Source organism: Ornithorhynchus anatinus, chromosome X1 (genome assembly GCF_004115215.2).
Source record: "Ornithorhynchus anatinus isolate Pmale09 chromosome X1, mOrnAna1.pri.v4, whole genome shotgun sequence".
In the NCBI taxonomy this organism is placed as follows: domain Eukaryota; kingdom Metazoa; phylum Chordata; class Mammalia; order Monotremata; family Ornithorhynchidae; genus Ornithorhynchus; species Ornithorhynchus anatinus.
The window spans coordinates 36,404,554-36,430,360 of record NC_041749.1 but is presented as its reverse complement, the minus strand read 5'-3'; the positions used below and the strand labels follow the sequence as shown (position 1 = coordinate 36,430,360).

The 25,807-nt window shown below is 43.3% G+C and overlaps 1 protein-coding gene across 3 annotated transcripts in view; it reads right to left on the bottom strand.

Annotated features, from left to right (window-relative positions):
* Positions 1–3,124: 3,124 nt before the first annotated feature.
* Positions 3,125–25,807, bottom strand: part of JAKMIP2 (janus kinase and microtubule interacting protein 2) — a 122,377-nt gene continuing 99,694 nt past the window's right edge. For 2 of the 3 annotated variants that reach the window (XM_029052024.2, XM_029052028.2), the window contains 4 exons: positions 18,886–19,089; positions 12,415–12,480; positions 7,748–7,820; positions 3,125–3,628 (listed from right to left, as the gene is read on the bottom strand). In XM_029052024.2, the coding sequence (XP_028907857.1) occupies positions 7,770–7,820; positions 12,415–12,480; positions 18,886–19,089 (321 nt within the window). In that variant the 3' untranslated portion in view covers positions 3,125–3,628; positions 7,748–7,769. The remainder of the gene's footprint in view (positions 3,629–7,747; positions 7,821–12,414; positions 12,481–18,885; positions 19,090–25,807) is intronic. The other variant, XM_001511452.5, reaches the window with a different exon arrangement.

The window sequence follows — 25,807 nt, the reverse complement described above, 5'->3', positions numbered from 1 at the left end:
AGAGGAGGGCACAGAGAATGGGACAAAGCAGCTGTCTTCACTATGATTGTGCTAAATTGGGAGGCAATGTGCGATGCTTGCTTTGGGTGAAAAAGTGCCCGGTGACATTAGTGTTTATGAGGGGGAGGTGGGCGGGAGAAGTTGCAAGAAGGGTGGAGAAGGCGGGGGCCGGGGGGGCGTCTGTGTGTGTTTATACACATACATAAATAAAATGTGGTCTAGTGGATAGAGGACAGGCCTGGGAGTCAGAAGGACCTGGGTTCTAATACTGGCTCTGCCACTTCACTACTGTGTGACCATAGGCAAGTCACTTCACTTCTCTGCGTTTCAGTTACCTCCTCTGCAAAATGGGGATTAAGACCGTGAGCCCCACGTGGGACAGGGACTGTTTCCAACCTGATCATCTTTTATCTCCTCCAGTGCTTAGTTCTGTGTCTGGAACGTAGTAAGCGCTTGAAAGATGCCACAATTATTATTATTACTATTATTATATTGTTGTCATTATCGGTGCAGTGACACTAATGGCTTCTTCCTTATTGAGCTGCTTCAGTCAGCGCGTTTGTCCGGATTTCACAGAGCAACTTCAGATCATCTTTCTGTAAAGTGCTTAGCTCTGTGTCTGGGTCGGCCGTCTGGTCTGGGCTGCCTGGGGCTAATGTTGACAGGAAGTGGGTTATCTACATTCCCATGTTAATTGTAGGGAGACTTCTGGAGTTCAGTGGTGTCTGGTGAGTCTCTTGTCATTTCTGAGGAAGAATCTGAGTCTTGGAGTTTAGCCTTGCCTAGTAGATTTCCAGGCAGTCCTTCGAATGGGTTTAGATTATCTCCCTCTCTAATTATTCAGTCCCAAACAAATAATAATAATGCGAGTAATAATATGCAAATGCTTATTAGGTGCCAGGCACTGTACTATACACTGGGGTAGATACGACATTATCAGTCTGGATACAGTCCCTGTCCCACAGGGGATCTCGGTCTAGATGGAAGGGAGTAGGATTTCATCCCCATTTCTTCGGATGAGGACAATGAAGCACAGAAAAATTAGGTGACTTGATTCAGATCACCCAGCAGACAAGTGGTGGAGCCAGGATCAGAAACCAGGTCCTCTGACTCCAAGGCCATGCTGCTTCTCGCATATTCAGAATATTCCCAGATTATACACACACACAATTACACATATTTAGCAAATACATCTGTGCATGGATGTAGGGGCTTCATACTTTCTGTGAATGCTCTTTGTCCAGATTTTTTGATTCACTTTTAATCCAGGCTACACAGAACATATTCAAGACAGCTCGCTTAGCACTGTTCCACTTCAGGTCTGGTGGAGCTGGCTCGTTTTCCCTCACTGGATTGTGTGTGAAAACGCTGGCCCAGCATCACAACACACCACACGTACACACCCACACACATATTTGAACTTGTGTGTGTTGGTATGAATTCTGAGAGAAAGAAGGCCAATTGAAATGGATACTTTTGCGCATTTCTGGAATTAATATTCATTCAAGACAGGTCAACTTATAAAGCCAAACAATTACCCTAAGGAAGTTCATTTGGTCTGTAGAAGGTCAGGGTACCTCTGGCCCAAATTTACATTTATGGCCATGTACATGGAGGAGTAGGAGAGGGGGGAAGAGGTGCGTCACTGAAATGTCAAACTTTTACCCTTCGTTCAGAACATATATGTGAATAAAGATCTGGGCATCAACTCTCCGCACTTTATTGCTAGCAATACTCCGGTCAGCACAATGAAGCCCTTCAATGTTGTAGAATATAGGTTTAACCCAAATATTGCATTAATAATGACAAGATAATACTTTAGGCTTAAACAGCACCTGTTTACCATGGATTGCAAAGTACTTTATAAACAAAAGTGAACATAATGGTCCCCAGTTAGCAGACGGAGACGCTCGGGCACAGAAAGGCTAAGTGATGAACTTAGAACACCTGAGTCTGGAAGAAAGTTGAGAATGAGACCCAAGACTGCTGAGTTGCAGGCCTAAGCCAATGCTATTCGACTGCATTTATTCTCTCCTTTCGTCCTTCTCTTTTCTGCCTTTCCACAGGTCTGTAGACAAACCAAAGCCAGAAGTCTCTCTAGGTAGCACTAGAATAAAGATAATTTTCTCCAGGGTTTCAGAAGAAGGTAGTCTGGCCCAAATTGCATCTTCTCAATTTCAAGACTCTGACCACTGAATCAAAGATGGTTTTAAAAGTTGACTTTATCTTGATATAGAAATGATCTCTAAAAACAGCCACTCAGAACATCAGCTTGATCTTGCTCATACCCAGAGCCCAGAAGAAGAACTATGTGGCCTGGAGGAATATCTCTATATTCCTGTTTGCTCTTCTAGAAAAGCGTGTTGGCTAGAATGACAATGAATGCAGCATGGAAAACAGAGAGGTTACCGTGACATTTGCCGTTGAATTTTGACTGGATAGAAAATCCCCCAGGCAAAGAATAAAATGGGTCATAGCTACAGGAAAGATGCTCCTTTTGTGTCTCAATTCACATTTCTTAACCCCAAATTTAATCTCTTTGGTAACTCAGCGTTTGGTAGAATCCACTTCATCCAAATATCTGTACCAAAGCATATCACATTTTCTCCTTTGCCTACCAACTTCAAAGCTTTAGCTAAAATTAAAAAAGAACACCTTCAGATCCACTAGAAAATTGCTTTTGTCTTACCAAGACCAGGTTCTAACCGTCACATTCCAGAGCTCTATCTCAGTGCTAGAAAATCTCTGCTTAACTACGCCAGAGGGTTAGCGTTGCAAACGTCAGAATTGAATGATCTCACATCTCTCCGCTCTTTAAATCTGAATATCAGGATTCTGAGGCCAGTGGCAAGAGTTAAGGCTACACTTCGACAGGAACTTTCATTACAGCAATTTGCCTCTCTGGATTACAGTAAATTTACCCGGATCCATTACCTTAATTTTCATTCCAGTTTGGGGCACCAGGACACTTCTCCTATCTGTATCCTACATTGCACCAGCTCCAGATCTTGTAGAAAAAACACGGGGAGTGTTTTCTTTTTTGTTCATGTTGCAGCTGTCACCGTTCCTGAGTTAAAAAAAAAAAAGAAAAAGAAAAGCGAGTCCCTGTAGTAAGAAACCAGACTTTTCAAATTTAATCTTTTATTGTAAATTGCTCCTTGGAGTTTGCAAGGTAATCCTCCTGCTCAGTCCCTTTTGAAAATGATGTCGACTATTAGTCCTAGTCTTTCATGGCGCATTGATGTTACATTAAAATGACACCCTGCACAGCAGGGGAGACTGTTCCTTGGTAACTTTGGTTCCATGCCCAAGACACAGTTTTGTTTGACCTGCTGAAAGCGGTTTCTTCCTTGTTCTTTTAACAATATATGTTCACAGGTTGTTGTTGGTTTTTTTTTCCTTTCTAGTTTGACATATACATTTCTTTAAATGCAGCATATATTGTAGATTTAGACAGGGTCACACGGGAACTGTCAGTAAGAAGTCTGGATTAATGGCTTTAATACATGATTGGAGTCCTGTCTCCTAGGTGCCTCTTATTTTTCCCCCAGTTGGTGTAAACAATGTTCTCCTTCGCAGGTTTGGAAGCATTTGCCTTTCCAAGGCTTTATCCGTGTTGTCTGTGACTCTGTAAAACAGGAAAGAAAAGGCCACACTGAAATTTTCCTCCGATCAACACCTGTTAGATATTTTTCTTTCTTTTTGTTTTAGACCCCTCTCTATCCCTTCCAGTGAGGGCAGGCATCCCCCGGACCAATCAGTCAAATCAATCATATTTAGTGAGTGCTTGAGAAGCAGCATGACCTAGTGGATGGAGCACAGGCCTGGGAGTAAGAAGAGCTGGGTTCAAATCCCGGTTCTACTCCTTGGGCAAATCATTTCACTTCTCTGTGCCTCAGTTACCTCAGTTGAAAAATGGAGATTCAGACCGTGAGCCCCATATGGGACAGGAACTATGTTCAACCCGATTTGCTTGTATCCACCCCAGCACTTAGTACAGTGCTTGGCACATAGTAAGCGTCTGTCAAGTGCCACAATTATTATTATCGTCATTGCCTGTGTACAGAGCACTGGAAGAATACAATGCAACAGAGTCGGTAGACATGTTCCCTACCCACAATGAGCTTACAGTCTAGGACCTCCATAAAGTGGCTTTGTATTCCCGGTCTCATCAGGCAGAGTGGAGATGTCCATCCTCTTAACAGACATTTTTGCCTATGGGCTGAGGAAAAAATATGCCACAGTGTAAATAAAGAAGGGATGTCGAGAAGTCACTTGATCCTGTCCCAAGCTAAAGTATTGCAACAGGAATTTACAGTTCAGAAGAGCTCTCAAATCAGCGGGCTGTGGGCATTCTTGAAAAACTCTGAGGCATTCATCCAGGAACTGCTGAGACAAAAAAAGACCTGCAGGTGATTGTGTATTAAGCTCTTAGTACAGCGCTCTGCACGCAGTAGGCGCTCAATACATATGACTGATTAGTTGATGGATTATGGATGGATCCTCAGAGTCAGGGCAGCAGGCTGACAGTACCAACTTGCACCCAGCACCCAGGAAACACCCAGCACCCAGGAAACCCTACAAACAGGCAGAAACTTTTGTCAGCAACCTAGACTTCAATGCTGCCACTAATTCTGCTGCTAGCCGATGATGCTTACATAGGCGAAGAAATAGGAAAATCAAATCAAGAAAGCCAGAAGTACTTTGGAAGATTGGTGGATTTGGGCAGAGGAGAATTTGGCCTGACCTCTGTCTAGTAGAGGTTCGGTGCCAGATGCTTTTATGTGCAGAATTATAATTATCAGTGCCCACTTTCCCTGTGCCACAGTTCCTGCTGCCAAATCTCATATCTGTTGCCGAATTGAACTTCCCAAGCGCTTAGTACAGTGCTCTGCACACAGTAAGTGCTCATTAAATACGATTGAATGAATGAATGAATAGCTGAAGTGTGGCACCTGAGTTCATACGGACAGGGGAGGGGAATGCAATGGCTTTGGAATACATTTTTTGGGGTAGAAAGGGGAGGATTGCATTGTATCCTTGAAATATGGTTTCAGTTTGGGCCAAATCAGTTAGATGTCCATACGACATCATCTCGTTACCCTGAAGGATTGGTGAAATGCATGTAATACCATCTGCACCTCGGGGTCCCTCTTCTGTAAACACCACTGCTGACCATCCTACTCTCCACCCTGCCACAGTGTCTCAGTGCATCAGTGAGGAAAGAAGATGAGAAGGTGAGAACAAGGGAGTACTGATAAAAGCAGGACAACAATAGAGCAAAGTCATAGGAAAGCAGTTGAACAAGGTCTTCGGGGTGAGAAACCTAGAGTCGTAACTCCAGCTGCTGACATCCAAAGTGAAAAAAGAACTCTGGAGCGCACAGTCTTATTTGGACTGGAGCAGAGAGGAGGGAGCGAGCATGCAACGAGAGGAAAACAAGAAACAGGAAGGGAGGTGGAAGGGCTAGAGGGGAAGGAAGTCCGGGCTCAACCTTGGGGGGGTGTCTGTTGTCTTTGTAGGGGAGAGAGACAGAGAAAAAAGGACAAGGAATGAGAGGAGGGAAGACCAGGGACATACATGGTTATAAAATAAGGAGAATAAGTACTTGAGAGGAAAGTGTGTTAGAGGAGTGAGAAATATAAGGAACAATTGTTCCTGTAGAGGCTGTTTGGACCATTATTGATTGTTAAAGGCCATAATTGGTCATTTTGGCTGCCTATAAAAGCCAGTCTATGGCACCTGTGGCCAAGATATATAGAAAAAAGATGGAAAGTGTTGGGAAAATTATAGAATTGTATCAGAAAATAAGTCCCACCTAAACAGAGTGAATATATTGCTCCAGAATGAAACAAAAACCACTAGAGACAGAAGTCTGGTTGATGGGGAGAGACGAGTGGATACCAATAACCAAATATGCAATTGACAAAGGATTTGTGTTAGCTAATTTTTCTTCTTTTCATTTTAAGTCAGAATCTCCATCTATAAAGATGAGATGCAAAACCAACTTGTGATTCATGGAGCCTGCCCTGGATTGCAAATCCTGCCACTACTTAAGAGAATTGTGTGATTAAATTTAAGGATTTAGTGGCCAAGAAGCCCTGCCATTTTACAGAGCATCAATTACGCAGGACAAACTTGATTACTTTATGCAAATTTGTTTATCCCTAAGCCAGGTATCAGTCTTGTGCTAGAAGAAGAGATCAGCCAAATGCTTTCATCATAGCTACCAAATTGAAAAAAAAAAAAGAGTAGGAGCAGCATGCTGCACCTTTAATTTTGGTACTTTAATTATTCCCTTTTATTCTCGAAATATTAAAGTGAGATTTTATAGCCACCTGAATTCATTTGAGAAGAGCTATCCGAACAGCAACTATCAGATAGAAGATATGATACGAGAGTCACCTCTTTTTTGAAAGAGTATTACATCTTTCGTCAGCCTCAGGATTATTTCAACCTTGCATCATTGTAATGGTATTTACCCAACATGTTCATGGGCTTTTACAAGTTTGTTCAGTGTCCCCTCTTACTCAAGGAAAGGCAAAGGGGAGACAGTTAATTGACCTTGAAATGCTTATTCTGCCTTTAGTTTAGGACTGCAGAAGAGGAGGGAATGTCTGCCCTGTTTATAACCCTGTGGGGCTCAGGTGTCCCCTTATTTCTCTGAAGTCCATGGGGATGGAGACAGGTCATGGGGCTGAAGGAGACAACCACATCAGGATGGATTCGGAATGGATGCTCAGAACAGGAAGTGAGCCGGGCAAACACGAGGTCTCATTTCCGCCTCTCAAACCTATCCAGTAAGAGAAATGGCACTCCGTCACCCTTTGCTCCCCTTCAAGAAGAGAAGTGAAGGAAGAGATGGACAGGGAGAGAAGGGATAGGAGAAAGCAGTGGGCAAAAGGAGGGGAGAAGAGGGACAGAGAGAAACTCCACTGCCCCCAGACAACACCAACCTCAGGATGGGCAAAGGGATGTAACTTCCTGTATCGATTTTGTAAATGGAAAATTGCCACCCAGGAGTTTTCCCCGGGGAACATCCATCTTCCCAAAAATCAGTGTAGATTTTAGCTGAAAAAATCAATGTAGAGAGCCACAGCCTGTTCCCTCCTTTCTCCCGTCTACTTTAATCCCTACCCCACAACCGGGCTTAGCCTCTGTCCAAATATGATGGAAAACAAGTTGTGATCCTTGGGCAGCAGATGTCAAAGCCCCTCTTATACACGTGGATAACACTTGGTGTGTGCCTCTACAGAAACCTCTTTTGATCTGTCTTTAATAGACTAAACAACTAAAGTTGTTCTCCAACATAGTTGGCACACTCTAAATCATATTTCCCTAATTTGTTGATGAGTGCAAGATACTGAGCATAATATCTGAAGCCAAAGTGAATTGATTTTGATTTTCCCTTTAGATTAATTATAGAATGATCAATGGAAGTAGGGGTTGGTGCAGGCCTGGGTAATTCTCCCCTCAAAAATAACAGAATAAAAATCTTTTTCTTTTCCACTTTACCATTCCCCAAATCAGTCACCTGGGAAAATGTCTCTAGAGAGACCAGGGGAAAGAGAAAGGATAGCAATCACTACTATTTACCTTGTTTGGATTCTCCTTCTAAAGAGTCAAAGATACCCACAATTCATAGAATGTTTGCTTCTTCATGACTCGAATGAAGACAGCGCTTTACACAGAACCAGCTATGTTTCTTAATTAGCACCATATTGTATGAGAGTTAATGTAGTCTTACCTTTTTAAGAAGTACCTTGACATCAAGGCCAAAGAATAAAGGCAAGAGAGAAGAACAAGAATAGAAACAGAAACTGCAGAAGAAAAAGAAGATGATTATGTAAATCCCACAAATAGTAGTGTCTTTCAGATAGTGTTGTCTTACTCTTTTCAATATTCATGTTAATAAGGCTGTAGCTGCTCAGAGAATTATTTAACATGCAGTCAGTACCATTTATTAGTCGGATGATGAATTCCCTCTGAGGCTTGGTAAGCCAAACTAAGCCTTTTTTCCATTTCTTAGCAAATACTAGGAAGTTAACAATACACATTCATCTTAAAACCAAGTTAAAGGACCCCAGGGAGTGGAAATGACTTTTAACTACTAGAAAACAAAAGTCAAGAGTGCAAGGGTAGTCATATTTGGGGCGGGGGGTTAACAAAGGATCATTTTCTTTATTTATGGGACTCCACATGGGGAAAATTTAACCTATGGTTCCAACTAAAGACAGGAGGGCTTGGGCAGGCAGACAAAGCTTATGTTTTGAATCAATCGATCAATGGTATTTATTGATCGCTTACTGTGTGTGGAGCACTGTACTAAGCGCTTGGGAGAGTACGATACAACAGAGTTGGGAGGCGCATTCCCAGCCCGTAACAGGCTTACAGTCTAGAGGCGAGAGACAGATATTAATAGAAATAAATAAATTTCAGATATGTACATAAGTGCTGTGGGACTGAGGGTGGTGTGAATACCAAGTGCTCCGAGGGTACAGATCCAAATGCATGTATCACTCAGGAACTCTTTTGTACTTTCCAAGCGCTTAGAACAGTGCTCTGCACACGATAAGCACTCAATAAATACGATTGAATGAATGAATAGTATCATTATGACTTCTCGATTGACAGATTGCATGTGAAATTTCTGACACTCTCTTCCCCGTCTTCTACACCCCTACCCTGATAATATCTTTTTATCTCACTGCTGCCTTGGAGAAGACAGGCGAAGAGAGGCTCAAAAGAGACCCTGGAATATAAGCACAGAGTTATGAAGGGGATGGTGAAGAGTCTTGCTCCTGTCCACTTAGGAGAAAATCAAGCTGATTCAGAGGTTTGGTGCTGGAGGCTTTTACTAATATGAAAAAGCAGAACTATAGTGAGATCATTTTATTTAATACAGGAAAAAAATCTTCCCCGATCTCCTAGGGCCTACTCATAGGCTTTAGTTGCTGTGGGTGAATAAATCTAAATTGTAAAGCCTTAGAGCAAAACACACACAAGAAATCAACACCGTAGGCAACAACTGTCAATCAGGCAGCACTCCAGACCTATCAAAAGTCACATGCGAGTGTGTTATTTCATGGGCAATAAACCTTACCAGAATCATTTCTACCTCATGTGTAGAAATGCACAAATAATAACTTGTATAAATAATAATGCCATCGAACATCCCTTTTAACTTTGGTTGAAACAGGATGATTAAACTTTATGCCTCCATATCGTTTTATCAAAAAAAAAAGGGGGGGGCCTGGTCCGCTTCGGCATTTGAGACCTTTGTTTCAATCAAAGAGATCTTCCAAATGATATCGTTCATTCAAATTCAAATGCAAAATGTCACTGATTTGTTTTGAAGTTCGTGGCTTGGCGATGGATAAAGTGTATGTGGGATTTGGGATGAAGGTGTCTATTTAATTATTTGCTGTTTTGTAGGAGAGGTATCCTGTGGGTATCGATACTTTAGAATGAAGTATGTTCCTCCCTCATCCACACCCTGACCTTTAGGAGAGAACCAGTCAAATTACTCAAAGGACAAGCTCGTCCATGAAAGGAACTGAGAAATCCTCTACCAGAAAATGCAGGAGCAATGAGGCCACTTTGATCACAGGAAGTAATCCATGTGTGCAGTGGCTGACTGGGAGAAGCAGCGTGGCTTAGTGGAAAGATCCAGAGCTTGGGAGTCAGAGGTCGTGGGTTCTAATCCCACCTCTGCCACTTAGATGTGTGACTTTGGGCCAGTCATTTAACTCCTCAGTGCCTCAGGTACCTCATCTGTAAAATGGGAATTAAGACCGTGAGCCCCACGTGGGACAATCTGATTACCTTGTATCTACCCTAGCGCTTAGAACAGTGCTTGGCACATAGTAAGGGCTTAACAAATACCATCATCATCATTATGCCCTAACATGTTTCTCTTCCCTCCTTCCATTGTTTCTAACTGACAACTAAAGGGTGCCTGGGACAGAAGGAAAAAGACAATACAGTGGCTTTGTCTCCCTGGTTAGGCCTATTTTTTTGAAGACAATTTTACTAAAACAGAATCCAAACCCCTCGAATCTGCATGAGGCCAGCCTAGCTTTCCACCTCAGGAGCCAACCCCTTGAGGACAAGGGGCACGACGGTACCCCCAGCTCTGTGAGATGGACTTCTGGACTTGCTCACCCAGATCTCTGTAAAGATTTGAAAGTTTTCCTTTCAGGGCTGGAAAGACCCCCAAATAGCAACTTTCCAGCCAATTTTAGCTCTTTGAGGCCTCAACCATCCCAGTCCCAATCTGCTCTAAAATCTCTGCATCCTTCTGCCCTTGAAATCAAAACAGAAGGTTACCACCTCTGCCCTCAGCTACAAGTGCTTATGGGAGTGCCTGCCCTGGGCAGTCCGAGGGGATGGCTTTTCAGAACTGTACTCAGAGGCCACTCCCGAAATGTTGACCCCCTGGTTCTCCCCTTGATTGACAGACTACCTTTCCCTGGGGTCAGTTTCCTTGTCAGGTCTTAGGTCTACTGAATATTTAATCTTACAGCCATGGTTTAGGTGGGAGCTTTCTCCCTCAATCCCTCTCCTTTCCCTCTTGCCTGCCTTGGCACGTACAGTTCTGTCATTTCTAGGGCTTTAGGAGGCAGAGAGAGGGGAAAAAGAATCCTCTCTCTGCCCCCTAAAGCCCTAAAAATTACAAGGGTAAAGAATCCAAGAATCCCAACGAACTACTAGACAGTAGGTGGTGGGGAGAGGGCAAGATGATTTATTCAATTAATCAATCAATGGTATTTATTGAGTGCTTACTGTGTACTAAGCACTTGGGAGAGTACAGTATAACAGAGTTGGCATGTCACACATTCCCTGTCCACATTGAGCTCACAGTCTAGAGGGAGAGACGGATATTAATATAAATAAATTAATGTGTTTCCAGGCTTAGCAGGTCTTCAGTGTCAGTAATGGAGCAGGGATGTTTGAAGCCCTCCCTGCAGATATTTTTCTGATGGAAAATATTTTGACCCTAATCTGCACAGGGTAAATCTAACTTGAAGATGGACAAAGTAAACAAGACTATTGTTAAGCGTCACTTACCACTACTTACCTGAGAAAATTGATGCCAGAATATCCACCTGATTGACAAATAGCATTTGGGGTTTGTCCAGTCCTCCCATTCCCACTACCTAGAGTCCAATTGACTGGCAGTGCGTAAGGAAGCAGTGTGACTCTGGCAGTTGTCAGCCCTGCGCTGTAGCCAGAGGGCTTGGATTCTAATCCTGCCTCTGCCACTTGCCTGTTGGGTCATCTTGGGCAAGTCACTTAACTTTTCTGCACCTCAGTTTCCTCATCCGTCAAATGGGGGATTCAATACCTGCTCTCCCTTCTGTTAAGATTGTAAGCCTCAAGAGGGACAGAGACTGTGACTGACCTGATTATCTTGTATCTACCCCAGTGCTGCTTGGCATAGAGTAAGTGCTTAAATGTCACAATTATTAATATTATTATTTCCCCCGACAATTGGGAGAACTTGAGTCAGCTTGGGGACTTAATCAGAAAAAAATCTCTACCAACACAGCCTCAACCTCACGCTTTGCAATCCTGTGGCTAACTGTAACAATTAGTCCTATTATTATTTGGCAAAAATGGAGATTTTGTTGAGAATGTTAAAACAAAAAAGTGGATTATCCAAAATGTTTTCAAACCAATATTAGTTCTGCCCCATGCAGACTTGGCCAGAGCTTCAGGGCAAATCAGGGAAAAGTTTCCCTTTTGAATACAGAAAAAAAAACCAATCATTTTTGAGTGTTGCACCGTTTCCTGCTCTAAAATGAGAAAAGGAGTTAAAGGAGTTGTGAAGCTCGACTAATACCCCCATGTTGCAGCTATCAATCATGATGACTCCTGGTCCAATAAGGAAGCATGCCTGAAAGTACAATTTTTCAGAGGAAAAATAAACACCTATATGCATGGCTTCAACCTTATTGTGTTGAGTTGTAACAAAAATATCTGTATTATATCCCCCTAACGTTAGTTGTCTAAGTGATGTGGCTATCATGAAGACAGAGAAGCATGTGGATTCTGCATTACATTTTCAACTGGTATTAGGTTTGTCCCATGCAGACTCAGACTATATGTATATACAGGGCAGAAGGTAGAAAGAGAAGCAGAGAGATTAGAAAGTAGGAGATGAAAAGAAGAGGAGGTCTGATGATACGTGCAAATGGAAACAGCTATGTAAAACTGCAGAAAGTTTATGATAATAATGTTTGAAGACTAGAGGAGAAAAGTGTTTTTAAGACAGTAAAAATATATGGAGGGACCCAATGATTACAGAAGCTGAGAGGATAGAAAAATCAGCATCATGAGGGGAAAAAAAAGGAGTATTTTTGTATTGACAAATATCAGAATCAGTGAACTTATTGTGTTCTTGATACATACCTTTTCTTCTAAGTCCTTTATCTGTCTTTTCTGGATATCAGTTTTGTCTTCTAAATCACGAATTCTCTGAAATCAAAGAAGAATACCTTAGCGTGGGTCATAGCTGAATAGGATCAAGGCTGCAACAAGGTAAAGCCACTCCCAATCAATCACTAATATTTATTGAACACTTTCTGTGCGTAGAGCATTGTATTAAGCATTAGGGTGAGTGAAACAATAAGTAGTTATGATCCCTGCCATCAACGTTTTGCCCCCAAACCTAGGAGCAATTATCTGGAGTCGGATAATTACCTGGACAACGAGAGCGATCTTTAGTCCTGCGTCCCTCAGAGTCTGGGCCTCCCTCAGCAAGGAGACCAAACCACCTCTCTCAGTGGCCTCTCTCAGCAGGCCTCCCATTTACTCTCTCTGACTCCTTCTTAGCAAGGACCAAAAGACCTTTAGAGTCACCCTACATGCTTTGATAGATGTCTGTCTTCCTGCTAACTCATCTGTTGCCCTCTTCCTCCTTCTCAGATGGTTTCCCCAAAACCTCCTAATGCGATCTGACTTTTAAAGGGGTCCAGTTCACTTAAAGGGCCAGGGGATTTCAGTCCAACACAACTTGTTGGGAGAAAGAAAGCTAATATGGGTTGAAAACATTTCCTAATCTCATATCTCATTAACACCCAGTAGGGGTCTGGAACCACACTGTGATTCAGGGAGGGAAAGGTGAGTAATATTTTTCAGGCTCCAGCCCAGAAAATCAACAGCAGTAGAGAGCCATGAGATATTTGGGTAGCTTAACAGTTGACTCTTTTTCTTGGAAATTCGGACCTATGAAGTTTAGTGGCATTTCTTCAGATTAAACATTATCTCTAAGTAGTAAAACCTTCTTTTTCCCCCCTCCCTGGCTCTCTCTCCCTTGCCCTCTCCTTCTCTCTCTTTCTCTTTTTCATTTCTTCAGATTAAGCATTATATCTAAGTAGCAAAATCTTCATTTTCCTCCCTCCCTGGCTCTCTCCCTTACCTCCACCCTCTCCCTCTCTCCCTCTTTTCCTGAAAACAACTTTTCAATCTGAGTGATTTTCATTAAACTGCCTTGACGAAGCACCTATTTGCTATTCCCATTAATAATTATGGTATTTGTTAAGCGCTAACTATGTGCCAAGCACTGTTCTAAGCTCTGGAGAACTTGTAGTAGTGGTAATAGCATTTAAGTGCCTGTACCTTGGGCTTCTTCTTCCTTGAGTTCTTAAATGACATCCCTTGAAGTCTTTCTCATGTCTGGGAGGTAGAAGATGATTTTGGTAAGCTTATTTTGTTTAACCCTCTGATCTGACCTTGCATCAGTTTTTAGGACGTTGTATATAGTTAATAAGCACCACAATTATTAGTTTGAAGAAGCAGCGTGGCCTAGTGGAAAAAGCATGGGCCTGGGAGTCAGAGGACCTGGGTTCTAATCCCAGTTCTGCCACTTGTCTGCTATGTAGACTTTTAACTTTCCCGTGCCGCAGTTTCCTCATCTGTAAAATGGGAATTAATCAAACGATTGGTTGACTGATGGATTGATTCAAAACAAGAAGTAGAAAAAGTATTCCTTGGATGAATGTCGTAACCATGACGCTTATTACCATAGGAAGTTATGCAGGCTGGCAGTATTAGTATTGCTTCAGAGTATTGGTTGGGAGCAGGAACATGGCATAGTGGTTGGAGCACGGGCCTGGGACTTAGAAGGTCATGGGTTCTAATCTTGACTGTGTCACTTGACTGCTCTGTGACTTTAGGCAAGTCACTTTGCTTCTCTGTGCCTCAGTTACCTCAACTATAAAATGAGGATTGAGACTGGGAGCCCATGTGGGACAGGGACTGTGTCCAAGTTGATTTGCTTGTATCCCCCCCAGTGCTTAGTACAGTGCTTGGCACATAATTAGCACTTAATAAATACCACAATTATTATTATTATTAGTAGTAGGTTTAAAGGGATTGGATACATTCATGGATGAGATTCCTAGAGTAACTGGAGGGAGAGTTTTGAAATTAGAGGCAGAAGATAGAGGGGTGAGATTGCTCACCAAGGAAAGGAACCATCACACCATTCCTTCAACTATACATTTTTGCTACTGTTTGTGCACAGAATGCTGGAATGGATAACCCATTGTCCTTGCCCTAATGACATTGCTTATGGTCTTTGTTTTGGTGGCCCCCACACTGAGCAGGAATCGTCCATTTTGGTTTAGCTTTTCATGCACTGTATCCGATGATGTTTTCCTTGTTTTAACAACATTGCTCTCTTGTGTGTTGAAATCCCCCATAATGATCAGATTGGAGCTCAAACAGTTTCAACCGTGATGGTTGCTGCATTGATTCCACCCAGATTCTCATAAAAAATTTCATTCTCGTCCGCAGTTATCAGATTGGGGTAAGTGGGGGATGGGAAAGTAGCAGGGCTAGGCACAATGGTAGAAGCAAAACACTTTTGCTTTAGAGGTCTAATCTGCCATCAGTGGGTCGTTTGGGTCTCTAAGCAGATTTGGGAGGCCTGAGTAATCCCATGCCTGAAAGAAAAACTGAAAGCACACCCCAGGGCATTAGGTGCCAATTCCCCACAGAAGTTGGAATGACACTTCAAGCCTCTACCTATCCTCTGAATCTTGTCTCTCCCTCTCTCAGAAGAGCCTACGAGAGGCAAGCAACAGGCACAAAGCCACACCTTTGCCATCGCCATTATCATTTCTTCTTTTGAGTTGCCATTTCCAGAAAGGTAGGTTCAAACCCTCTTAGATCAACCTAGATCTACCACCACCCACCATTGCCCTTCTCTGGAAAGATCACGGGGCTGGGAGTCAGAGAACCTGGGTTCATCACAGCTTTTCCACTTAATTAATTATGGTATTTGATAAATGCTTATTACGTGCCAGGCACTGTACTAAGTGCCGGGGTGGATACAAACAAGTCAGGTTGGACACAGTCCCTGTCCCCCTGTAGGGCTCACAGTCTCCATCCCCATTTTACAGATGAGGTAACTGAGGTACAGTGAAGTGAAGTGACTTGTCCAAGGTCACACAGCAGAAAAGTGGCAGAATGGGGATTAGAACCCAAGACCTTCTGACTCCCAGGCCCATGCTCTATCCACTACTACAGCAACAGCCTGCTGTGTGACTTTGGAGAAGTCACTTAATCTCTCAGTGCCTCAGCTTCCTGGGAATGGGAATTAAATACCTGTTCTCTCTCTATCTTATACTGTGAGCCCCATCTGGGACAGGGACTGTGTCTGACTTGATTATCTTGTATCTACTTCAGTGCTCAGTACAATCGATCAACTCTATTTATTAGGAAGAGCACCATACTAAGTGCTAGGGAGAATACAGTAGACTAAATAGACACAAGTACAGTGCTTGGGAAACAGCAAACAATTCACAAATATCATTATTATTATTTAGTATTATTATAATTAAGACCATTGGCGATTACACTACTAACTGTTGGCTTCTTGAACTTACAAAGTTGTTGCTCCTCTCCTTAGCCAACATCTAGGCCAGTAGGAGGAGAAATAAAGTTGAAGAGGATGCTGCTTTTTTCCATTTTCCCTTCCCATTCCCCACCACTTTTGCACTTTCACCCCCTTATCAACTAACAGGTAGGAAAAGCAATTTTGATGGCCTTGTCAGGTGTGAGAATCTACCATCTGGTCAACTTCTGATATTAGGGTTAAACCAAAGAATGGGATCATAAACAGCAGTCAAATGTAATGTTTCTTAAAGGCCCTAAAATGTAACCACTGTAAAAAGAGGATATACTAATTTGAATGGAGTCTACTCTATTAAAGCAGCTAGAATTATAGAATCCTCTAGACTGTACGTTTGTTGTATGCAGGGAACGTGGTCTACCAATTCTGTTCTATTGTACTCTCCCAAGTGCTTAGTACAGTGCTCTGCACATAGTAAGAGCTCAATAAATTACATTGATCGATCGATTGAATACAGTAAATTTCAGTAATCAGAAGTTCTTGTGCCAGGCTCAGAAATTCCTCACCTATCAACAGGCATCCTACTGCTCCCCCTGAGATGTATTGGCAGAGCTGTAACTTGGTCAGTCTTTAGCACAAGCTGTTGGAAATATTCAAATAATCCTGTTGAAGGCTGGCAAGGGAATTGCCGGAAAATGAAGGAAAAAACCCCTACTTTTCCCAGGAGGCAAAGGGGTGACTCCTGACCTCTTAAGACCACAGAGGTGGTGGTCCTGGGCAGAGCCAAACCCTTGAGTTCTTTTGACGGGGGCAGAAAGATCTGCGACTGCCTCTTGGCTCTCTGGACCCAAATTAGTGAGGAACCTCTTCATCTACCCGCCGCAGAGCTGGTTCCGCACAGAATCTGTCCCCCCTAATGAAGATAGCCCATCACTGGGCAGGGATTGTCTCTATCTGTTGCCGAATTGTACATTCCAAGCACTTAGTACAGTGCTCTGCTCATAGTAGGCGTTCAATAAACACTATTGAATGAATGAATGAAAGATGATAAAAAAAGGTAGGTCAGGAAGATGGGGGCTGATGATCTGTTTCAGAATCTTTGTGGTATAAATCTTAGTTTGTGGACATAGATCTCTGTTGGAATTTACCTTCTTGAATTTTTTTCAATTGCCTCTCCAATTAAAACATTACGTGGTAGCAAACATGGATTACCAGAGTTGGTATAGATCTTTAAAGTTCTCAGGAAGATTCCACATCTGTTTCATTCCGTTTGAATGCCTGCTGTGGAGAAGGGCTGCTAAGGCTTTTCTCACTGAAGATATTTTAGCCAGCTGCCTCTTTTCTAAGAAAATGCACTTGAGAACCTAGGAGAAGTGAGCATGGAGGTCTTTGGGAGGGTAGGCAGGTGTGAAAGGAATTGAGCTGCAGACTTCTTACTTCCACCTCTTTCTTTAGCTTTAGTGGAATGATCCTGGGACTGGGAGTCAGCGGGCCTGGGTTCTAATCCCACCTCTGACACTAGTCTGTTGTATGACTTTGGGAAAGTCACCTATTTGTTCCGAGCCTCTGTTTCTTCATTTGTAAACTGGGGATAGGCTACTGCTCTCCCTCACTCTTAGAATGATTCCAAATCAATCAGTAAATGGCATTTATTGAATGCCTACTGTGTGCAGAGCACTGTAATAAGTACTTGGGAGAGTACAATACAGTTGGCAGGCACGATCCCTCCCCTTGAGGAGCAATTTAACGAGGAGTTTAATGATGTTGGTATTTGTTACTATGTGCAAAGCACTGTTCCAAGCGCTGGGGTAGTTACAGGGTAATCAGGTTGTCCCATGTGAGGCTCACAGTTAATCCCCATTTTACAGGTGAGGTAATTGAGGCACAGAGAAGTGAAGTGACTTGCCCACAGTCACATAGCTGCCAAGTGGCAGAGCCGGGATACAGTTTACAGTTTATTAGGGAGACAGGTACAATGTCTCATCTTACTGTCTTGTATTCAATCATATTTACTGAGTGCTTACTTTGTGCTGAGCATTGTACTAAGTGCTTGGGAGAGTACAATATAACAATGCACACATTCCCCATCCACAGTGATTTTACTTGTACTTACCCCAGTGCTTAGCACTTAATAAACACATAACATATTCCACAATTAATCAACTCTTCCAACCTTGTTCCGGCCTTTTTCCCTACTGCGAGCTGCAACCACATCTTGCCATTTGCTAGGATCCTCGTGGTTGCTTGTTTAAAATGATCACAATCTCTTCCTCCTCTTTTTGGGGATCGAGGACAAGGTTGAAGAGAGTTGGGGAAGGGAGAGAAGTGTGTGGGATTAAAGTCCCACAGGACTTTGGGAAATTGGTAGTATAGATTAGAGAAAATTGAGTAGGTGAAACTAAACATGGAGTTTGCATTTAAAGGGAAAAGGCAACTGGCGGGGTGAGGGGGGGGTTCAATGCAAGTTGAGCTGGTGTTTAGGTACAGTAGCCCCAGATTTATTTTTCTACAATTGCTTAGGACAGTTTACAAAAATCTACATCCAGGATGTATGGACCCCCTACCTTTTTTCTGGATAGGATTTCTTCTGTAAGGATTTCTAGGACCGTTGGAATGTGTTAAATGTAATGGTATTATTTTTAATGGTATTTGTTAAGCATTTACTATGTGTCAGACTCTGTTCTAAGCACTGGGGGAGATACAAGCTAATCGGGTTGGACACGGCCCTCTTCCTAATGGGGTTCCCGGTCTTAATCCCCATTTTACAGATGAGGCAACTGAAGCACAGAGAAGTGAAGTGACTCACCCAAGGTCACAGCAGACAAGTGGCGGAGTCGGGATTAGGACCCAGGTGCTTCTGATTTACAGGCCCATGCTCTATTCACTACGCCGACTGTACTTTTCCTTAATGCTTCTCATGCAAACACTGAATCTGAATCTCCCCATTTACGTTCCAGGCTCCCTTATGTAGGATAACTGGGAGGGTTCGTTGGAAGTTGAATTAGTAGCACCGGGCCCCCTACCTGATGGGCTTGCTGGAGCAGTTCCATTCTCTCCTGCAGGATTTGGCAGTCGTATTCTCTGCTCTTTCGCAGCATCTGTCTCCGCAATTTTTCTACTGCCGTCCTCAGCTCCTCCTGTTGCTTTTCACTTAATAATTCTCCAAACTTTATCACCGTTTCCTGTTGTAAAGCATTATACAAAGTGGCTTCCAGCTCCTGGATCCTCTAGTGAAAGCAAGAACATTGTTTGGACATTGATTAATAACCTGGAAACAATGGATTCTCTCCAGATTTTCATCCCGCCTGATTTGGTGGGGGAACCCCCTTCCTTTTGCCATGGATCAGAAGCGTAACCTCTGTAAAGCCTATAATCTTGACTGAGAATGAGATAAACTGACTGAGTCTGCCTGGCTCAAGTGGAGTGAAGGATTGAGCAAAATGTCCAGTTGATTTTTTTTATGGTATTTATTAAGCGATTACTACATTCCAGGCACTGTACTAAGTTCTGGGGCAGATGCAAGCTAATCATATTGGACACAGTCCATGTCCCATTTGGGGCTCACAGTCTTAATCCGCATTTTACAGATGAGGTAATTTAGGCACAGAGGAAGTGAAATGACTTGCCCAAGGTCACACAGCAGACAAGTGGCAGAGATAGGATTAGAACCCAGGTCCTTCTGACTCCCAGGCCCATGCTCTACCCACTGTGCAATACACTTCTCTCCTGCTGCTTCTTTTCCTGGATCTCTTGCTTCCTTTACCTCAGTCTTTTTCAGGAAGAGAAGAGAAGAGAGGCTGGGAATAATGTTGGTATTCGTTAAGCGCTTACTATGTTCAGAGCACTGTTCTAAGCGCTGCGGGAGATACAGGGTAATCAGGTTGTCCCACGTGAGGCTCACAGTTAATCCCCATTTTCCAGATGAGGTAACTGAGGCACAGAGAAGTGAAGCGACTCGCCCACCGTCACACAGCTGACAAGTGGCAGAGCCGGGAGTCGAACTCATGACCTCTGACTCCGAAGCCCAGGCTCTTTCCACTGAGCCACGCTGCTTCCCCTAAGGAAGGAGTGAGACATTGGAAGTGTTCACTTCTCAGGGACTGCAAACTCCCCCAAATCTCCCCTTCACCATTCAACTCCCTACTACCCCCACACCCACTCTCATGTTTTTCAACTTTCTGGGGATCAGTGGCCTCCTTTCAAAACCTGTGCCTCCAATCACATCCTCTCCTCACCTTCTAAAAAAAGTTATGTCCACTTCTCCCCTCCCTGACTGCCAACTTCAACTGCTAACTCTCAGATGAATCCTACTCTTCTGCCTTCAAACATGTACACATCTCCTCTAGCCTTAAAACACCGCCTCTGGATCCCACTACATGCTCCACTTACTGCTCCATTTCCCCCCTTTCCTTCATTCAGTCGTATTTATTGAGCGCTTACTGTGTGCAAAGCACTGTACCTCCTCCCATTCATATCCAAAATCTCTGAGTGGTAGAGAAGCAGCGTGGCTCAGTGGAAAGAGCACGGGCTTTGGAGTCAGAGTTCATGGGTTCGAATCCCGGCTCGGCCACTTGTCTGCTGTGTGACTTTGGGCAAGTCACTTAACTTCTCTGTGCCTCAGTTCCCTCATCTGTAAAATGGGGATTAAGACTGTGAGCCCCACGTGGGACGACCTGATTCCCCTGTGTCTACCCCAGCGCTTAGAACGGTGCTCGGCACATAGTAAGCGCTTAACAAATACCAACATTATTATTATTATTATATATCCCCTGCCTCCATTTCCTCTCCTCAATCTCCCTTCTTGACTTGCTACAATCCAGTTTCCTCCCTCTTCGCTCCACTGAGGTTGGTCTCACCAAGGTCAGCAATGATTTCCTTCTTGCTAAACCTAGTGAACTCTCCTCTCTCGCTATCCTTAAACTTTCAGCTGACTTTGACATCGTGGACCACTCCCTTCATCAATCAGTCATATTTACTGAGTGCTTACTGTGTGCAGGGCACTCTACTGAGTACTCGGGAGACTATAAACACTATAATAGACACATTCCCTGCCCCCGACGAGCTTATAGTCTACAGGGGGAGATAAACAATAATATAAGTAAATTACAGATATGTACATAAGAGTATGTACATACTCTTCTGAAGTAGAGTGGCGCTTTGGTTTTAGACCGGAGGGTCCCGTATTCCATGCACGTGGCGCCAGACAACTTTAAGTGCGGAACTTTTATTTTCAGTGTCCAGCCTCTCTCTGTCTCAGTTAATAACTGTGGCATTTATTAAGCCCTTACTATGTGCCAGACATCCTACTAAGCACTGGAATAGATACAGGCTAGTCAGATTGGATGGCTAGTCCCACGGGAGGCTCACAGTTAATCCCCATTTTACAGATGAGGTAACTGAGGCACAGAGAAGTTAAGTGACTTGCCCATAGTCACACAGCTTGACTCTATTCATTGCCATTGTTCTTGTCTGCCCGTCTCCCCCGATTAGACTGTAAGCCCGTCAGAGGGCAGGGACTGTCTCTATCTGTTGCCGACTTGTTCATTCCAAGTGCTTAGTACAGTGCTCTGCACATAGTAAGCACTCAATAAATACTATTGAATGAACAGTTCTCTAGACTGTAAACTCATTATGGGCAGGGAACACGTCTGCTAATTTCACTGTAGTGTACTCTCCCAAGTGCATAGAACAGTGCTCTGCGCATAGTCTTATGCCGTTGAGTCGTTTCCAACCCATAGTGACACCACAAACACAAATCTCCCAGAATTCCCCGTTCGCCATCTGCAATCGTTTTGGTAGTGTATCCATAGAGTTTTCTTGGTAAAAATATGGAATTGGTTTACCACTGCCGCCTTCCGCTCAGTAAACTCGACTCTCTGCCCTTGACTCTCTCCTGTGCCACTGCTGCTCAGCCTAAGCAAGTTTTGACTTATTGAAAATTGCCTTCCACTCCCTAGCCACTGCCCAAGCTAGGAATGGAGTGAGTAGACCTCTGCTTGACTCTTCCTCCCATAGCCGAGACCGGTAGAGTACTGAAAACTCTCCATGCGCGACCCTGAGAGGGGTCTACACATAGTAAGCTTTCAATAAATATGATTGATTGATTGTTCCTATACCCATTTTCTTCTCTCCACTATCTTTAACAGATTGCAATCTACCTGGATAGACTATAAACTACTTAAGGGAAGGCATCTATTGTTCTATTGTTCTATCCCAAGCTTAGTTCAATCTCAGCACCCAATAGACATTCAATAAACAGTTGGTGTGATTGATTAGGGAGGAAAAATGTGAACACAAACACATCAGTTACTTAAGAACAGTAAAACACAAAAAAATGCCATTACTGGGTTAGAGGGGGCCAATAATTTGTCTCTGAAAGTTGCAACACTGGTAATAATACGAGGCTTCCTGAATGACGACATCCTCGCTGGGACAGTTTAAAGAGCAGGTTATTCTACAGTCACTGAATCTCACTGATGCCAATTTGAGAAATGCTGTACTCTGAGTGTAGAGTATAACTGAACAGTTACATTCAGAAAGCAGACAAAACACAAAAAAATGCAGTTTCAAGTTTGTTTTGTTGTCTTTTCAGAAGAAGAGAGGGAGAACTGGATGAGACAGACTGATGGGATGGGAAGCTCCTGTATCGAACAAGAAATGCGTACAAAAAGGCACCCTTCCATCCCAAAGAAGCCTGTCGTGTAGACAAAGCAAGATGGGTTCCAACAAAAACATATGGAATAATCCACAAAAACTACCATTCGAAATCCCTCCCTCCATCGGGCTGTAAACAGGCTAAGATGATGATAATAATAATGTTGGTATTTGTTAAGCGCTTACTATGTGCCGAGCACTGTTCTAAGCACTGGGGTAGACACAGGGGAATCACAGTCTTAATCCCCATTTTACAGATGAGGTAACTGAGGCACAGAGAAGTTAAGTGACTTGCCCACGGTCACACAGCTGACAAGTGGCAGAGCTGGGATTTGAACTCATGACCTCTGCCTCCAAAGCCCATGCTCTTTCCACTGAGCCACGCTGCTAAGAACTCTTCTTACATTAGAAACATGGAATTTCAAGATATTTGGGGATAGTCTTCATATGTTTTTCAAATTTAGCCAGTTCCAGGTTCTTCAGGAGAGAGGTATAATTTTTGAGAGGGTTTTTTCTAGTGGAAATACTCATTTTGGGTCAGAAACTACCCAGGGGAAAAAATATCTTTAGCTCCAAGCAAATCAACTAGCTTTCATTCCTTCTCTGACCAGTGACCATTATCTTCTCCTCAAAGGTCCTCCTCAGTTTCATTCAAATACACCCCTCCCTTAAAAGCTATTTTATTATAGTTATTATTTATTAAGTGCTCACAATGTGCAAAGGATTGGGGTAAATACAAGAAAATTAAGACATGGTCTTTGCCTTAAAAAGGGTTCATAATCTAAGTGGGAGAGTACAAGGCACATGCAATGATAAAAATATAATTTAAATAACAATGAGAATAAGGTAAAATTTAGCAATAAGGTAAAACGTGCCTGGAAGGGGTCATCTTTTCTTATTTCAGCGTGGCTCAGTGGAAAGAGCCAGGGCTTGGGAGTCAGAGGTCATGGGTTCAAATCCCAGCTCTGCCATTTGTCAGCTGTGTGACTGTGGGCAAGTCACTTAACTTCTCTGTGCCTCAGTTACCTCATATGTAAAATGGGGATTAACTGTGAGCCTCACGTGGGACAACCTGATTACCCTGTATCTACCCCAGCGCTTAGAACATAGTAAGCGCTTAACAAATACCAACATTATTATTTCACTGTTCAAGGTAAAGAGAGCTTGATAATAAACTGCTATGTCTTTCTCAGTGTTCTCATTGATGTGGAGGCAGGAGGCTGGTCTCACGCCTGTAGTGTCGGAAGCGGGGAGACCGCCCCCCAAAATTAGGCAGCTAGCAACAGACGTTGGAAGACTGGTGTCACGGAATCTCTGAAGCGCGTGGCTTCCTAAAAGTCACCTTCTCCTAAAGGCATTTTCAAATTAAACTAGTGCTCTCACATAATAATAATCACAGTATTTAAGTGCTTATTATGTGTCTAAGCACTTTACCGAGTGTCGGGATAGATACAAAATCATCAGGTCCCATATGGGCCCTGAGTCTAAGTAAGGGGGACGACAGGGATTGAATCCTCATTTTGCAGATAGGGTACTGAGGCACAGAGAAGCTAAGTGATTTGCCCAAGGTCACACAGTAGACAAATGGTGGAGCCGGGATTAGAACCCAGGTCTTCTGACTCTCAGGCCTGTGCTTTTTCCACTAGGCCATGCTGATTTTTTTCGCATCTTCCCCTAGAGTCACATCGGCACTTTTATATATCTTCTTATGAACTTATTTGTCTGTTTGCATCTGTTGTTATTGTCTATTCTAATGACATTTAACAACAGTGCAAGGGTCATTTTGAAATCAATAGATTTCAAACTCCTCAAGGGTAGGGATCGTATCCTTTGCTTCTTCTGGATGACCTCAGTATGTGTTCTGCCTTGATTAGGTGCCCAATTCATTACTCTGCAATAGTGAGAGCTCAGAATATATATTTAATTGTCCTTTGTACTCAAAAGACCCTAGTGACAGTGCAATTCATCTATGGGTGTGTGTGGTTGACAAGGCCCATGCAGAATCCATAGCCTCGACCACCCTGGGCACACCCAATGACTCTGCTTTGTTTTACTTTTTTGTAAGACATTTTAAGGACAAGATAGGTAATATACTTTAGTTGTTTTCAGTAGAGGTACAGGCTTCTGCTGCTTTGGCTTCCCTGAAGCTAACAACATGTTGCAATATGTTTCATGGGGGTAATAGGACAGACAACAAGACAGACAGCCTTTTTAAATTTTTGTCGTATTTGTTAAATGCTTACTATGTGCCAGGCACTGCTCTAAACACTGGGGTAAATCCAAGAAAATCAGATCCCACACAGGGCTCACAATTTAAATCCCCACTTTACAAAGGAGGTAACTGTGACACAGAGAAGTTAAGTGACTTGCCCAAGATCACACAGCAGACAAATGGTGGATTAAGGATTAGAACCTAGGTCCTTCTGACTACCAGGTCCATGTTTTAATCACTGGGCCTTGCTGTTTCTCTGTTCACTCGTCTCAGCAGCAGATCGTCTAGTACTCTCACTTGGGTTTGATCACTGATAAGAGTGAGACACTCAAATCCACCCCTGGAAAACCAGGGATGGCCTGTTGCCATGGAACAGAATATGCCTTGTGTGTTCTCTCAGCAGCAGATGCTACTGTGTCCTTATCTTGCTTGTCAACCATGATGGCGATCAGAAGGTGTTTGATCAGAAAGTAGCAGCTACAGATAGCCAAGAAATGGAAAAGCAAAAAGTAACATGCCTATGGAAGGCCTGGGAAGTTGGAAAAAAATAAACCCAACGATATAAAGGCAGAGATGATCTTCACTGTTGCCCTCCTCCTGCTCTCTGGATCTAAGAGCTTCTTGTCCCTTTTGTGCGCAGACCCACCAAACAATCTCACATCTATCCCCTTTCTGGTGATAAACCCAATGTGAATCCAGATCAATCAATCAATCAGTGGTATTTATTGAATGCTTACTCTGTGCAGAGAGCTGTACTAAGCTCTTGGGAGAGAACGATACAACAGAATTAGCAGAGAAGTTCCCTGCCCGTAATAAGCTGGTGTCTCCTCCATGTCAGCCAGGAGGGTAAAGGCAGTGCTTCCCCACTGAAGCACCATTTACCTAAGCCAAGCCAGGGGACCTGGATGTAGAGAAACTTCCTCTCTTCAAAGCCCTTCTCCTTCCCCTCCTCAAGGTTTAGTGAGGTGAGGAGACTAAGGAGCCCCACATGGGCAGCAATAGGATAAAAGCAGGCTCTCCGATCCCCAGAATCCCTTTCAGATTAAGCTCTTTGCCCAAGCCTTAGGTGACTGTGGAAT